Here is a 17,689-nt window from a genome sequence, read left to right as displayed (position 1 = left end):
GTTGAGACAAAAAGGCACCTAGTTCCACAGGATCAGCATTCATAGTCCTATCAGTGCACAAAACAGGATACAAATTTGACATGGCGTCAATTCTTGCGATCCTCTAATGTCCATGAATGTAACGTGACAGTATGCCTTTCACACAAAAACTTTGCTCTGCCTTGCCGGAAAACAAAAGGGGCACTGATAGAGGTACATTTCTGATTGTAAAATACACAATACCTTTCCATGTCAAGTAAGGTGAGCATCTCTGACAGATGAATAGGAGTGGGAGCAGACGTGGGTGCATCCATCTTCCCTGGAACAGACTGCATGACATTGTGAAAAAGAAAAGTCCATAAAACCTAATTTTGCATCATGTAGACTCGGGTTGGCATTTTCTAAAGCCATTCACACCCTTCTAAGAGTGTTATAAAGCTCTTGTGTTAAGCTAAAAACAGCATATCATCACTATAGTTAAAACAGTTCAGAACTTGAGTTATTAGCCCATGAATCTCCTCCTAAAAAACCTTGAGCGTCATAGGAGAACCCAAAACATGATGTACTATATAAAGACCCAAATACAAAAGGGGTAATGTATCGAGAGGCAGGGTTTGACTCCAAATGGGGGTAGCGCCTGTGAAAGTCAAGTCTGGAAAAAACAATAGCTCACTTTATCGTTGAAGAGAGGTATCATTCTCTTGGTATTTTTATTATTATTATTATTGTAGTGCGCGTTACAGTGATAGGAGGGGGTAGAATGCGGTAGTGGAAGCAGAGAAACATGTAGTGGGAAGGGAAGGGGAGAAGGGGCCATTTGGCAGCAAGCTATCGACAAACAACCAGGGAAGGACACAGTGGGGAGCAGATCACCCAGTCTCAGGTAGGGTGGGGAGTTGAAGCTGTGTGGACCTAGGTGATAGGGAGGAGCCATTCCCTGAAGAGGAGGGTCTTGAGCTCCCTCCTGAACTGTAAAAGCGAGGCGGTGAGTCTGATGTTGATGTGGAAGGGGTTCAAGATTCTTGGTCTGTCTCTGGTTCTTTCCTTCCTGCACTGATGAAGTTCAAGTCTGCACATGTCCTTAGCTCTGATGGACCATAGGCCTCCGGAGATGCTGAGTTTCTCAGTGAGGTAGCTTGGGGTCTTCAAGGTAACAACCCTGTAGATGCAGCAGGATTTGAAGATAATACGTGCTTGCAGCAGGAGCCAGTGCAGTTCGATGAGGGTTGGGGGTGATGTGGTTGAATTTGCAGAGCCCTTTGATGAGTCATGCGTCAGCATGCAGGGCACATCTCAGGGGTGCCAGGGAAGTCACCAGAAGAGCTTCCAAAAGGGCATTGCCACCATCCAGGTTGTGAGGAATTCGACCATCTGCATGGTGAGTGTGATCGCCTGGGCTGTTTTAAAAATGTTTAAATAAATGCAATGATGGGTGTGGGCGCTGCTGAAACCTTCTTTGGGTTTGGTGTAAATCCATACAGTAGCTCTTTTAAAAATAGGCCAAATAAGTGGTTGACCCAAATATTTTTTATGTATCTCCTATGGTACATTGCAGCACTCAGGCTTTTCAGAAATGAAAACCCGCTGGGTTTTTTTTTTGTGCTCGATGTGAGCAATTCATGTGTAATTTCCAATGAAGCAGAAAAAAAGGGCTTGCTCAGAAACATTGCATGACGTAGTCGGAATGAAAAATGCATCCCACGAACCAGCGGGTGAATTGAGATAATAGGAGTGGGTCAGGGAGGATTTACATAGTGGGGGGCAACTTGCGATACATAGAAAGGTGAAGGAGTACACGTGGAGGGTGGCAGTGTTATATGGAAAACATTTAAAGTTTCAGGTGTTTTCCCATTACACCATTAATCAGCAAACACTGAATTCCTGCAGGAATGACTACACGGGTAATACAAGGTGGCATTGAAGTAACTGTGGGGTATTTCTTTCTAAATATTTCAGAGCAAACTACTGTGGAAATGAAAGGAGGGGGGAAAATGAAGCCAGGGCCAAAGGCCTATGCTCTCTTAGTTAAGTTGGTGAATCATGTACATGGATAATGGCCATGGGCCAAGGCCGTTAGGATCGTTTTATTTACTAGTGAAGAGGATATGGACCATGGCAATAGCCCGTGGCTGGTGGGATCTGGTGAGTTACTATACAGAGGGGTATGGATCACATCCACAGGCCATTGATGCCTGTCATTTTCCCTAATTGGTGGCACCTGGATAGTGGGCAGCAGGTCCTGCACAAGATATAGCATAAGAAAACCCATGAAATTCAATGAATAAATTGGTGGGACACAGTTAAGGTTTTCATCACTTCCTACCCCTTATAATGTTCCTGGTTTTTGTTGCGATGAATTAGATCATCTTAGCTGTGTCTTAAATAAAAATGAACAGTAGATTCTTAATTGGTCTGCCTCATTATGGTAATGTGTGTTTCCTGGTTGGTGAAGTTGCTTGACTCTCATTGCATTCTCATTATTTGAAACACTTTCAGTGAGTATTTTCTTCATATAAATAAATATATTTTACAGGATTAGTATTTTCTTTATATAAATAAATATAAATACATTTTACGGGATTAGCCACAGTGACCCTGTGGTTATGTATAAGTTGCTCCCACTATAGGAAGAGCAGTTTTTGAGGGGGCTAAACGAAGCATCACAAAACTTTACAAAGAATATGATTTGGACATTTGTGTGGGTTTCATCAAGCGGAGCAAGTTATAGGGGGTCCCAACGTTTTTTAAAATCTGATTTGACTTTCACAGAAAAATAATGTGTTGCAACTATGATCGGTAACACTGGATGGATTTTCACCAAACTTGTGAGATGAATGGCGGTCTGGTCCCAAATAAGTATGTTTGCAAATTTGGTGTTAATCCATCCACCATACTGTAGCCTTTTTTTCTGCCAAGTCTGCAAACCATTTAGATGTCGACTGGAAATTCTGGGGTGTAAAAGAAGTTTTTGTAAGTGATCCCAGGTATTGTGCCCACTTTTCATAGGTACTGTTCATGCAATGGTTGTAGTGTTGTTAGGTTTTCGTGCAGTGTTTGTGGGTGTTTTTATAAGCAGTCCAATTGTAAAGATTGCATGGGTATTTGGTTGCAGCAAAGACCCCACACCTGCCTTTTGCTGGCCCTGATAGAATACTGCTCATAGTGTTGTGAAGGTGTCTGTGGAATGTTGGGCGCGTAGCAGGTTGCTTGGTCATTTCGTAAAGAGGTGTGTGAGTGTTATTGTCAGAAGCAGGCCAGACCATATTCCCACTTTTACCTGACCCTGATGATATGATGCACTGATTGCAGTGTTCACTGAATGATCAGTCCCAGTGTAAAGTGGACATGGAGCTGGATACAAGACACTGGTGTTATACGGCTTGTAGTATTGTAAGTGTCTTTGGAATGTTTGCTGTGTTCTAGGTTTGTTGGTAATTTTGGAAAAAGGTTTATTGGTCTATCGTCATTAGTGTCAGGAAAAAGGGGGCATGGTACTTGGGCTCAGGACAGGTACTTGCCTGCTTCTTCCTAGCACTGATGGTATCCTTCGTGTACTGTTATAAAAGTGCCTGCAGAATGTTGATGTGTGTAGTAGGTTGGTTGGTCGTTTTGCACCCAGCCTTTGGGTTACATTTCACTGGTTGTAGTGTTGTAAACATTTTTGGGAATGTATATGTGTCTAACAATCATAAGTCTCATTCTATAGTTGGAAAGTGCCTGGTTCTAAGCCAGGCCCCATTCCCAGTTTTTCCTGGCACCGGTGATGTACTTCTTGTAGTGTGGCAAATATGTATGTTGCATCTTGGGTGATTGTTGTGTGAAATGTTTCTGTAGATTTGAATGTGTGTAGTATGCTAGGTTCTACTCCAGGGTTACTTGGAGGCTCAACTTGAACTTTGTATACTAGTTTGTGAGGGTTGTGGTACTGTAGTCATTGCTAGTGGGTGTGGTTGATGTTGTGTGGGTTTGGTTATGTTTAGTGCCAGTGTGAAGTGTCTATACACTATATGCCTGCAAAGCAAATAAAACATAATTAGAAGTGGAATATGTTTCAAAGAACAATACAAGTATTATCTTTTATTTTACACCTTGTAGATAGTACATTATGTATACTATGGTTCATACAAAAGTGTGTAGCACATCAGTGCTATCTCTACTTATTTCTAACCATTGGGTCATAGCAAACAAAATTCAAGAGGGATTAAAGAAATGTATTTTCAGTTCATGATGGAATTGTTACTTTCAACTATATGCAAATCATAGTATGTTTATACCATTGTTAGAAAGTAGTTGCATTGCTGACACATTGGCTAATTTGGTAGCAGTATTGAAGGTTTCAGTGAAAATTAGGAATGAGATATATGATTGTTATTGTGAAATTTATGACACATTTATGTAGCTAAATGTGTTTTATGCATATACATGTTAGACATGAACTACACCTTAACGCACTGATGTCTGTACTGCCAACGTATGCAACTAAAGAATTGCTACTGTAAGCGACTTCAATTCAGCACTACAGCTAAGTCAATGCCTAGTCTGGGATGCTGATGGAAGCCCTTATTGATGTATTTTTATGTCCAGTTCGTTACTCTGGATGACAACCCTTATATAACACCCCTCGCTCAGAATCCCCCTGACCCCGCTGAGCCAAGAAGTAGGTTTGTTTTGCAAATTTAAAGGTTTATTTGAAAATTAAACAATATATATCTATCACACTTTTATAGTAAATTAATATTTGATAGCACACTTGTGAGGATGATCGTGATCAACAATGGATAATGTTACAGTGGTACACTCTTTTTGATGGCTTAGAAGTGATATAGAGAGGATAAAGTAGCTGAGAATGCTTTTATGGCTTCAAGGACAATGCAATGATGAATGAAAATGCAGTACAGAAAATAAACTTGATATGACTTCAACAAAAGACAATGTAATCACTTTTCTATGACAATTCACCCCCCCCCTCTATGCAAGGTAAAGAGATGGAAGAAAAGCACACAGTTCTCAGGAATGCAATCAAATATAATTCAGTTCCCCCCTAGCAAGCTTAGAGGAAAACAGGTAGGAGTTTTAAACACAGGCAATATACTTTGATGTGGTATGCAAAGAAGTGAAAAATATGCTAAAATTATTTTAATTCCCTCTAGAGGTTCAGGGTGGGTGACAGCTACTTTGTATTAGTTCAGGATCACTTTAGCAATGCTCTATGAATGATTGTCAGGTTGCAAACGAATTTCAGCAAAGGAAAGCAAGGACAAATCCTTTTACACATGGCTGAAATTAAGCAAAATGTCAAATCACTGCAAATTTAGTCGCATGCGTCGAGCGCAATTACGGAGTGAGTATGAGGAGTAGCAAGTCGGTTTAGAGCTTGTTGGAAAGCTTAGAACCTCAGCTTCAAAATAAAAGCTTCTATCACAAACGGTTCCAGAGTTCAGGTTTAAAGATGACAGAATGACACGATTCTAGGAGGCAGTTCTAAATAGGTTAAAATAGGTTGGATTAGATTATTTTAAACTAAGAGAGTGGTTTTGGCACAGTGCTAGCTGGGTAGTCACACTAGATTTTGGACAGGAATGCGACTTCGCCACGGATCGGGACAGGATTGGAATGAGGTTCCCTCGCCACGGACGGTCTCTGCCTGGTTCTGCTCACTGGATAATTCTACCTTCTGGGTCAGCTCTGCTAGCGGCACTGCACAGCGGTCTGGATCTCTAGTTCTGACAAAAGTTCTCGGCACTGCACGGCAGTCTGGTCTCTGGTTCTGACAAAGTTTTTGGCAAAAATTCAAACAGCTCGCCCGGCTGTTGAATAGTTTGCAAATGATTTGGAGGCCTGCTGAAAAAGGATTCAGCCTGTGGATTGAGGCCTCTCTGCTACAAATTCTGGAGTTCATTTCTGGTCTCTGGAGATTGATGGATTTGAAATCTGGATCTCTCGATGTGAAGTCTGAAGTCAAAATGCTCCACAGAAAGTGAAAAAGAAAAGTCCTATCTGGCTTCCAGTGGCTCTTTTTATGTGTTTAGAAAGTGGGAGGGTCTGCTCATCTTCTATGCCCAACCCTCTCAACTTATCATTGGCCAGTTCCTCCTCTCTCCCTTGATTGGGGGAACTGGGTTGTGAGTCAGAGTGATGAGGTAGGTTTATGGTCAGAGGATCCTCCCCTTGTCAAATTGCACACAAATCTATATCTGATCCAAATACATATTTATCTATTTACCATGTTTCTAATATTATACGTCCAGTTAACATATTTTCTGTAGCACCAAACCATCCGATCCCTGTCTTTGTAAGATGTCGTGTCCACTTATGACAGAATTCTGCCCTTTTCATCCAGATCACGACCTCTAAACCTTTCCAGATTTTACACAAATGTGCACCAGGGATATGGGTTTCAGAGGATAAAGTGTCAGATTTTTAACATGCATACATTTGGAGTAACAACCTTTTTTCTGCTAATATCCCCAAGAACATACCACAGGGTCCTAACACCTCTTAAAATGTGCACAGAAAAATCACAAGAGTGATGATGTTATTTATATAATTTTTACAAGTCCGCACTATGAATTATCCATCTTTTTAAAATTATGCTCTGGCCCCAAAGGGGTGTGGTTTTCCAAAGCACATGGTGGAGTTTCTGGTTTATCCACTTCCCCCAAGCTCAGCTTGCTCACAGATGCAGTGCTCCTCCCACTTCTCCTTCCAAGAGGAAGCCATTTTACGACCCCCCCAATATAACATTTGCCTGAGTCCAGGACAAGGCTTTGTTCAATTTCCTGCAGTCTGCAGGTACCACTCCCCTAATTCAATCAGAGAGGTGTCATCTCCTTTTGGCAGGGGCAGCAGGATGCAGCCAGGCCTCGGAACACAGCTGCTGAATTCCCTCTCCTGTCAGGGGCAGTTGTCAGGCAGAATCCAGTTTCATTAAGCCAGGCTTCAGCTAAATGTCACTTTTGTTCCCAGTTTTTCTTCATTCAAATCAAACTTACAATTTTTACACATGCAGCTAGAATGCTGATTCTAAGTTCAAAACTATGACATTTAACAGTTGCAAACTATATGACACTCAAAGGTAGGTCATTCATTTAATTTAAACATTTCGATTTTAGTGGTTTTAAATCCAATTTCAGTTAAGCTGCTGACATCCACAGCTCAGCCAGTTTTGTGATAAACATTGTTTTGGGCTCTTTCTCTTTCCAGATTTTGTATGCACACAAAACTTCATTCTGCCAGATGTCTGCTGGTGTTCAGTAAGATTTTTGAATATCCTGCAATGTTTGAAATAGGCATTTTGAGCTTGCATTCAGGGAAACAAAGGTGATTTTAAAGCACTTTTTTTTCGCCAACCCGCACTGCTGTTTTTCCTTTGGCGCACATTTCACTCATGGCACTCCTGGCCCATCATGCTTGCACTGGTGGGTGGCAGGTTAGGCAACCATTTTGGTGTGCGCACAAACTGCGCGGTTTTCCCGGATTCTGGTGCAACTGTGGGCTTTTCCGCCATCTTGGATTTTCTAAGCCCACAGCACCAAATGTTGCAGCTTAATAGTCCAAGCGTGGGTCAGGACACCCAACACTACTGTAAATCAAAAATTGCATTGTAATCTTAACTACCTTCCTTCTTGTAACCAGCCAAATGTTGTATCTGTAACAGTGCCACGATGCCCACGGGCTGATCACGCGCTTTAAAAATACGAATAAATAAATAAATAAAATACAGTTAGCAGTTGTTTTATGGCAGAGGATGCGTTTTAGGTGTGCGAGATGAGTAGGTTTTATCTTGGTGTTTGTTGTGCATAACTGCTTGCTAGTTCTGAAGATTCGTGGGACACTATTATTTTAACATCACTCCCAAGATTCCTTTTGACCATTGGATGATCCAGCCACTTGCCTCCACCCTCTACTTCTACCTCCTGTTAGACCTCCTGCTCATCTGTCCCATTGTCCCTGTCCTGTCCACATATACAAGTATGCCTATTAAATGAAAAACAGGACACATTCACGCACAACCCAATTAAACAGTGTCTCCGAGAACCAATGGGTAATTCATTTTTCAGAATTATAGGATAATAACATTTTTGATTCTTATCAGTATAGAATTCAGACGGATTCATCTTGGGGTCTTGAGTGCTCAGAAGCTATGGTGGAGGAATTTATAATCAAGTCATCTTCCTCTCGTGCTGCAGGGCCCGATGGGTTTACAAATTACATGTTCAAACAACATCCTAAGCATTGGGCGACTATCCGAAATAACATCTACCAACATGTCCTCTGCACACAAAGGATACCAGACTCATGGCGCTCGTCTCTCATAGTCCCGATATTTAAGAAGGGTGGCCGTGGAATTCCATCAAACTACCGTCCCATAGCCTTATTAGACTCACCTGGCAAAATCTTATCCCGCTTAATTTTAAGAGACTTTAATAAATGGACACAAGCTGGCAAACATTGTGACCAGAATCAAACAGGATTTGTTGCAGGCATGAGCACAACGGTCAATTTACTAACACTTAATGGTCTAAAAGAACAAGCTCATAACACCAAAACATCACTGTTCTTTGCATTCCTTGACCTTAATGCTGCTTTCGATTTAGTTTCGAGAGTCAAACTAATAGAAAAACTAATTAATGCAAAATGCCCTACACGTCTAATTGTTATTCTATATATGTTACATTATTCTACATCTATCCAGTTTAGACTCTCTGTTATGGGCATACTGTCCACAGTGATAAGAACAGCAAGAGGGCTGAAGCAGGGTTGTATCCTTGCCTCAGCCCTATTTAACTTCTTTATTCATGATGTAAGAGAAGTGTTCCTTACAATAGCCTCAGATTCACCCAAAATGAACAAGGTAGCTGTTCAGACTTTATGGTATGCAGATGACCTTGTTTTAATTTCAAAGACGCCGACTGGTCTACAAAAGTTACTATCCACCCTCACCAAATATTTTGAGGAAAATTAACTCAATATTAATACAAAAAAATCACAAATAGTAATGTATACTCCAAAACAGACTAATAGAAATAAATTTGAATGGAGAATTAAGACACCAATTTGGACATTGTACCAAATTATAAATATCTAGGCCTACCCTTCGATGGAAATTCTTCACTTGAATTGCAAATGTCTACCTTAGGAAACAAACTGAACCAAGCTATATCTCAGACCAGGTTAATTCTATATTAATATGTCAAATTCTCAATCAGTGTTGCTATTCTATTTTGGCGACAAAAAATAGCACCTTCTTTATTATATGGTCTGGAAACGAGAAATATAATTCCATCAGTTTCCTTAGATAAATTAGAGGTAAAATTTTGGAGGCAGATTTTAACTGTTCCTCAGTCCACTCCTGGACCTTGGCTGAGATATGAGTTGGGTATGACATCTCTAAAAGCAAAGGGCCTCATTACACGGACGGCGGTGGACCAAGGTGCTACTAGCACCTTGGTCCATGCCGGTAAAATACCGGCACCGCCTTGGTGGAAAGGGGAATTACCGCCCTATTCCAAGGTTGGTGGGGCGGTAATTCCCCCTTCCCCCATTGCCCTTCCCCATTCCCATTTTTGCCCCATAGGGCATAATGGGAATGGGGAAGGTGCTAATTACGGCACCACAAATTGCGATACCGTAACTAGCTCCCTGGTCCCTTTGCAGGTTGGTTTTTAACGCCTTCAAAAAGCAGGCGTTAAATTCTCCAACCTGCAAAGGGACCTTGTAGTAAGGCGGTAAGGGTTTACCGGTACCGGTAAAATACCGGTACCGCTAAACCATTACCACCTACCGTGTAATGAGGCCCAAAGTATCATTGGCAACTGTGTGCTTTATTTCGGAAATGTATTGTTTATACTAAGGAAGCGACAGTTCTCACAATATGGTCTACTTATATGCTTTCATCCACTCATGGCTTTGTCCAGAAATGGACTAAATTTGTGTATCAAATTATGGCTATGGCGGATGTTACGCTAGATACATTGATCATGAACCCTGACAGAGCGAAAAAAAGATCCTTTTGCAAGATCGGATTGAGACACGAACAACTTGCCTTCAATGTAAGCACTTCACTGGTCATTGTTTTGGTGAAAAGAAAATGGGAAATCCAGAGCCTTACCTGATCAAAGCTTGATCACCTCAAATACGGTTGGCCATCATGAGACTACGGTTGAATTTGTGGCTCACACGTGATGTTTTGGCTCAACGCAAACAAATTACTGCCGCAGACAATATCTGCAGATTTTGTAATAGTTTGACATTGAAAGAGACACTGGAACATCTCATTATAGAATGCACAGCTTTGGTCATTTTGAGAAACAAGTACTTTGAGAAACATGTGCTCTCAATTGGTAATGTGATGCCAAATTTAGATGGGCGGTGATTTTAGGCTCTCCAAACATCAGCATAAGAATAGCAACGATACATTTTCTTAATGCCTTACACTTGAAAGAAAATGATTGTTACATAGACACAAGATAAATAATTGTTAAATGCATCAATACCTGAGTGACTGTGATAACCATAATTTAGAATTTTGCACTTGCTTTGTCTTGTGACAAAAAGTTATAAGTGTAAAACTACATGAATGCAGCAATATTTGATGATCATGATTATAATCTAATATATGAAAAGATCACCAGTTGTTATTCATGAATTTGATCTTTTGTAAGTAATTTGATTTTCTTGTAAATTGAAACATGTGATATTCTTTTAATCTGTAACTTGGAAATTGAATAAAGTTGATTTATATCAGCTAAAATTCAATAAAAAAAAAAGTATGCCTGAAAAGAGAATGCAATTAGAACGAGAATATGTTCTGGAGGATATTAAAAATATTATATGTTGTGTTTTTACCCTTACTGCTAGTACATTATGTGTACTATGTTTTATACAACAGTTTCTGCATAGCATATTTGTGTTCTGTTTACATATTTCTAATCATTGGGACACAAGATAAAATCCAGGAGGGATTTGGAGAAAAAAACACCCTTCATGCACATAATGGAGTAGTGAGCTAGAATGACATGGACATAATTAAGCAATATGACCCGCGCGGCGGGGGCATTACCTACTTAGGTAATCGAGGGCCTTAACGAAGGCCCCGGGGCATTACCTGAGTCGGTAATGCCCCCGCCGCGAGGGTGATATTGCTTTTAGTACCCCCGCCCGCATTATGTGCGTGACCGGGGCACTAAAAGCATTTTTTTCTGTCCCGCAAAGCCACGGCCTGGTAATGACTCGGCGAGGGCCAATCAGAATGGCTCTTGCATTCTGATTGCGCCCTCGCCGGGTACTAATGTAGCTTAATAACATTGTTGGATACCAACATTTGTGTTCTCAACAATGTGTACTTTTTCCACCCAATCTTTGCCTTTGTCTTTATTGAGTCTGGTTAACATTGACATTGTACTGTCAAAGTAGAATTAGTAACTGATTCAAGTTAAGGTTTCTGTGGAAATTTTGGAAAGGGAATATAGGATATATATTATTGAAATAGGAAAGCAAAAGCCAAATGAATTTCAGTTACACACATGTCTGTTTCATTTTAATGCTTTGTCTCTGAACATGGGCCATCCCCTGCCGGTTTTCAGGAAAGCAAATGCCTAAATAGTAAAATGTTTAATCACCCGTGGAATTATCGCACCATTGCTTACCATATTGCGCAGTTTTACTTTTTTGCCTCTCCCGGTGCTGCATGCCATCACTGCTGGCTTGCTAGTGTTTACTGTTAGCTTCAAATTGAACATAAAATCAGTGTAAACATCTGTTAGCTTCTGAATGGCTTTCGGGATACTAGCAATTAAAACTGTATGTTAGCATACGCTAACACTGGGAGTGCTTTTGCACCTATACGAGGATAATATGCCTTAGAGTCCACCAGGGCCCTATACAGGCTATTAATGTAGAGTGAACAACAGTGGCGCTAGGACACAGCCCTGACGGTCTCACGATACTGCCTCAAATAACCTGTGCATTGCCCCTTTTCCCCAATGCGAACACAAGCTCTAGTGTCCTCATGGATCATTTGTAGCACTTTCAATAGCTCGGCCCGGCAACCCATGGACCCAAGCACCTACCACAGCAGTGCCCTGTTCACCTTGTGAAATACGGTGCTCAGGTCCGTGAAGGCCAGATCATTCTTTTCACCCTTTGCAAAAATGGAGGATGCCCCAACCAAGTTCAAATTGAGTACTTGATTGCGTGTGCCCAACCCTGCCCTAAAACAATATTGAATCTCCGAAAGGACTTGGCTGTTCAGGATCCAGTCCTCTAGGTGTTGTAACATGGCACGTCCAAAGGCCTTGAAGGAGATGTTCAACGATGAAATTGGCCTGTAAGTCAGAGGGCTTGCAGGGTGACCCTTTTTAAATATAGGGTGGATGATTGCACCTTTCCAGGAATCCGGATAAGCACCTGTTTCCAGGAAGTAATTAAAACAAATTGTCAAGAGTGGAGCACACAATTCTGATTCACCCTTATATAAATCTGCTGGGACAGATCTATCCATTTCAGCAATAGAATTGTGAATAGCGTTTATTCAGTGTAGTGTGGGTTATGTTATGGGATGTTAAGCATAACAAAGCTTTGAAGAGTTGCAGAATAAGGATGCTGATGTTAAATGCGGTTTTAAGTGGCAATATGAGAAGTGTGATACGAACGTCATTTCAGTAATAAATGACTGCAGAGACCCTGGTATGTTTAGAAGAGTTCATGCCTTATGCCAGTGGTATAGGAAGGATAAGCCGTTCACAAGGGATGAGAGGATGGCGCGTTAGTTCCCATAGGGATAAATGGGGACTTCACAGGTGGATATAGCGGTGGTCACGCCTTCCCTAAGTGGAAGTGGGGAGGTCATGCCTGCCGCCATTAGAAGAGGGAATAGTAATTTCCTGTGGGAATAGTATTTTCACATAGAGGCAATATGTGTAAAAGGATGGAAATGCCTCTAGGCGACAGGGAGGTCATGCCTGCCCCCGCTGATAAGAAGAGCGGGAATAGTATTTTCCAATAGAGGTAGATGGGAATTGGTGGAACCTTAACATGACATACATAACTAAACATTCTACAAACTCACATCAACATTCTCTCAACTCATACATGCCAGACAAGCACTTTACAGCAGACCCGCGGCACAATTGTGACTTGACTCAAGTATCTTGGAAATGCCCCTTTGCGTGTCCTTTTGGCCAGGTGGCAGGTGGTGCATTTGTGACATGATCGTAAGGGAACGTAGGGAATCTTGATCCTTCTATGGGATCTATTGTGTATGGTTGTGTACAACCTGAATGCATGTGTCACAGTTCCAGTTGTTTAGGTGCAACGCCCTGTTTCTCTCTTCCAGACTATGCAGAGTTCCTCTTCTTGGGGCTCTTCCTCTTGGAGATGGCCTTTAAGATGTATGGGATGGGGCCTCGTCTCTACTTCCACTCCTCCTTCAACTGCTTCGACTGTGGGGTATGTGACATGGGCCCTCCAAACTGAACATGTGGATTAAAGCGCCTCACACCAATCAGTGCATGCTAGCGATAGTGAACATTATACTATGGGGTCTGATCCATGCCTCATGCACTAATATCCAGCAACACCAATAATGTCCACAGAGAATTTGTTGTGGGAGATTTTATCGGGGCGCGAAATCAAACGTTATCTCATGGTGTGCTGCTAAAATCTCCATCAAAGGTTTATCTGCCGGTTTTCCCAGCAAAGAAAGTTGAAATCTCATGTGCATAGTTCGCTTGCGTTGTCCCTTAACATTCCAGCAAATTAAATGTAAAGTTTTTGCTAGAGTTTTTCAATTAGTTTGCTGATAACATAGCCTTCAAAGTCGTTTTTGGTGGAACATTTTTCAGCAGTTTAAGAGAAAACTATTTGTTAGATGTTTCCACTTTTCCAGATTTCTCATAAAGCACGCATCACCTTATTTTGCAAGATTTCTTGACCACATTTTCACCACTGGTGTAATTGGAAAAAGAAAATGCAAAATGTCACAATTCAATGACATGAAAGGTTATGACGTTCGCCTAGTTACACCAGCGTAATTTAAATAATTTGCTCCCTCTTACTAAAAATGCAGTCTGGTGAAGGCGAACGTGTGGCTCTTTGTGCAGTATGCCACACGTCCTGCAACCCACTGACTGGAAGCCTTGTATTCCCACAATTTGGGAGCGGCAAGATGAGACGGCAACTGAACTATTGAGAATTAGCCTCCCCATAGGGCCTTCTTGCTGCAGGATTTGCACCCTTCCCACTAGGAAAATCTCACAACTGTTGGCACATGAGGGCCAGCACTCACAAATGCAGTGAATAACAAAACTATCCTACATTAATTGTACACACAGGATTTTACAGCCTATTCTCGTCTTTTAGGTTACTGTGGGAAGTATCTTTGAAGTTGTCTGGGCCTTTTTCAGACCTGGGACCTCCTTTGGGATCAGTGTCCTACGAGCCCTCCGTCTCCTGAGAATCTTCAAGATCACAAAGTAAGTCAGAGATATGTGTTCCTCCTCCCCATGACGGATGTGCACTCCCTCCACCCGACACAGACCTTCAGTGATCCACTTTCTTCCCTCGTTACAGATGCGGTGCGTGCGCTCCTACTTGTCCCACACAAGCTTGGCATTTCTCACTATCGTCGATCATTGCAGACCCAGCCTCTGCACTGCCATAGTTTCTCCCCCTAGCCTCCTGACAATGACTTCACACACTTCACCAGGGCTCACACCTACTGCAAAGTCAAGTTATTTGGGTTCCAGGGAGAACACTGAACCTACTAACATAAACCAAATGTAACCATTGCGCTATATTATATTAAAAACATACTCTCTTAGAGAAAAGCAGGGATTTGAAGTGCTGCACAGAAAATCAGTAACCAAGAAGGCTGCTTCAAATTAGCTTTATTTAAATTGCATGTGGGTCTGTTCCTCAAATTTAACAGTAATGGGTCTCAAAAGTTTGGAAGGCATTTTATTCACAATTACATTCGGCCAGAATGGGTTTCTCTGGAATTGAAAAGAAAACCAAAAAAGGTCTTCCCCGTGGCTCTGCAAATCCTTATGCATATCTCAATGGTTGTGGATCCTATGGCACACCCCTTCTGGGAAAGGAAACAGGCAGTGTGGGCTGTGTCAGGATTACTCCATCATTTCATAGCCAGACTTCCCCCTTCCTCCTTACTCCTTCCCTTTAAACAACTCCTTTCAGAGAAGAGAAGGCAACGGGATCTGGCAACAATTCCTTCTTCACTGACAAACATTGATGGTGTTTTCACTTAAACCACTTCTAGAAAAGAAAATCCAGATCGCGGCTCTATCAAAGGCAAGCTACAATAGAGGAAAGGCAGAGGATGAAGGCTCTGAACTGGAAAATGTAGAAATATGACGGTGTCTCCCAAGCTCCCCATATGACATCCTCCAAGCCAGGCTAGACTTTCAGTCCATCCCCATTGTTTAACATCACATATCTGCACTCGCATCCAGGCAGGACAAACCTGCTGCAATGATTTACTGTCGTCCCTCATTACAATTTCAAGCCATATTCCTCCGTTTGCAGATCCACAAATACATTCTATATTGACCCTATTTACAGACCTGTGCACCCCTCCACCCCACACATACCTGTTATACTCTGAGACCCTCTGTACAGATCCAAGCTCCTTCCTTCCCTAAGCAAATCTACTATTTACAGTCCCATAAAGACCTGCTGCTATCCTCTATGCATAGGGTCCCCGGTCCTGCTCCACCCTGTCACCCTAAACTCCACTCAGATTTGCTATTGCTTGTTATTGATGGCACAAGAGCAGGCCACAGCCCCAACAGTAACCAGTGTCTGACACTTTTAGGTACTGGGCCTCCCTGAGGAATCTGGTGGTGTCGTTGATGAATTCTATGAAGTCCATCATCAGCCTGCTTTTTCTTCTTTTCCTCTTCATCGTAGTCTTTGCCCTCCTGGGAATGCAGCTGTACGGGGGCAGGTAGGTACTGAAGAGCAGGTACAGTAATTTGTTGCATTCATTCCTCTCTGCATTATTAGCCTGATATTTGGGACATTTGTTGCATCTCACCCAAGGTTAGTGATGAAGGCGCCCTAGATCAGTTCTCGCGTTATGATCCCTTTAAAGGATTTCTAGAACATGACATTCCCTGTGCGGAAACTGAGAAAGAGCGGGCAGGCTACCATCCAGAATGTAGACAAGGGATCTGCAACTTTTAGCCCTCCAGATGTTCTAGCCCACAATTCCAATCAACCCCAGTCAGCACAGACGATGGTGACAGATCAGAGTACTCCAAAACATCTGGAGTGTCACAGGTTGCGGGCCTCTGATGTAGACACTGCCTGTAAAGAGCTATCAAGAAGGAATGTCAAGTTTGCACAACTCAGGCTTGTGTCAATCAATGGCAGTCTGGTAGGCAGTGGCCTGGACCGATAACTAGACTTGTCAATACCCATGGACTGGAAGAGTTAAGGAAGGGGCAGCAGTATGTGACTGCGTCAGGCATAGATCTGCAACGAAGAGATGAGGAAGGAGAAGGCATGCATATAGTAAGAATGCATTAGCAAGGGATCTATGAACTTTGTTCGACTTTAATTAGTCGTATCATATTTTGCTGCATTTGTTTTCCTATTGTATTATTTGCCGCAAAATGCACAAGGAGCCTCCCACATCATCCGTCCAACCCACGATCTATCTTTTTGCGGTAAAACTTTTGTTTTAAAGGGCGGAAAAATGTAACTCAAACAGTTTTATAGTCGAACAAAGTGGGAAATACATGAATGGTACCTAAAATAATGAATGAATGGAAGAGCAGTAAAGGAGCAGGAAGAAAAAGGGAGGCCAAGTGGGTATCAACAAGGACAGTGGAGCAAGAAATAATCAATTCGGAGCATTAGAGACAGCTACAGGTGAATATGGACCATTCTGACTATGTTTAAAGTGGAAATGGATTATGGACTGGACTGGAGCGGATTCTAGAATACTTAGTGGGAGGTTTGTCGAGAACTGCCAGGATAATTGCAGCCGGCAGAAGCGTAATAAGTTCAAGCGAGAGGCTTTCAGAAATACCCCTGATGATAGCATACTGAACATTGCTTAAGCCAGGTTAATTATACATTTCTTTCGAAATGACCTGCAGATCAGACCCTTTGCTGTCATTCACAGCAGGATACTGATGAAGTTCCCTCTAGTGCAGCGCCAAACCAGGACATTCCATGCATCATGTCAGATTCATGATATAGTTTCATATAAATGTCTTCCCAATCAGGATATTCTCACATTAGCAGTGCGCTGAGCCTCATTGTGTAACATCTCTTTTTACCCCTTGCCCTTTTATATTTTTGCAGGTTTAACTTCAGGGATGGCACCCCATCTGCCAACTTTGACACCTTCCCAGCAGCCATTATGACTGTGTTCCAGGTAAGGCACATTGCCAGCAATGTATAGGACAGATGTCCCTATTCACAGATGGAAGAAGTTTTACCCAACGGCAGTGTGTCCTTCTAAACAATCACACACACAAGTCACAAGAGGTATTGCAGTGCAGCTGTGATACACTCCAGAGGATACATGACTGACTCAACTAGATAGATCTTAAAGCAAACACAGTGGCTTGAATTCATTCTTAGGGTTTTTACATATGTGTTATCGGTTTCATCAGACATATATCCCTCTAATTGACAGGGTTTCTGAAGTCAGTACTGTTTTTCTTCTCAAAAACATTTT

At 42.0% G+C, this 17,689-nt stretch overlaps 1 protein-coding gene across 7 annotated transcripts in view; it reads left to right on the top strand.

Moving 5' to 3' along the window:
- The window catches only part of CACNA1E (calcium voltage-gated channel subunit alpha1 E), a 3,100,882-nt gene that overhangs the window by 2,427,839 nt on the left and 655,354 nt on the right, over positions 1 to 17,689 (top strand). For all 7 annotated transcript variants that reach the window (XM_069641436.1, XM_069641438.1, XM_069641434.1 and 4 more), the window contains 4 exons: positions 13,316 to 13,428; positions 14,341 to 14,453; positions 15,812 to 15,943; positions 17,311 to 17,383. In XM_069641436.1, coding sequence (XP_069497537.1) covers positions 13,316 to 13,428; positions 14,341 to 14,453; positions 15,812 to 15,943; positions 17,311 to 17,383 — 431 coding nt within the window. The remainder of the gene's footprint in view (positions 1 to 13,315; positions 13,429 to 14,340; positions 14,454 to 15,811; positions 15,944 to 17,310; positions 17,384 to 17,689) is intronic.

The sequence above is a fragment of the Ambystoma mexicanum genome, chromosome 1q (assembly GCF_040938575.1).
Source record: "Ambystoma mexicanum isolate Mex_15411 chromosome 1q, UKY_AmexF1_1, whole genome shotgun sequence".
Classification (NCBI taxonomy): domain Eukaryota; kingdom Metazoa; phylum Chordata; class Amphibia; order Caudata; family Ambystomatidae; genus Ambystoma; species Ambystoma mexicanum.
The sequence above is the reverse complement of the archived record's forward strand: the minus strand, read 5'-3'. Positions and strand labels throughout refer to the sequence as shown.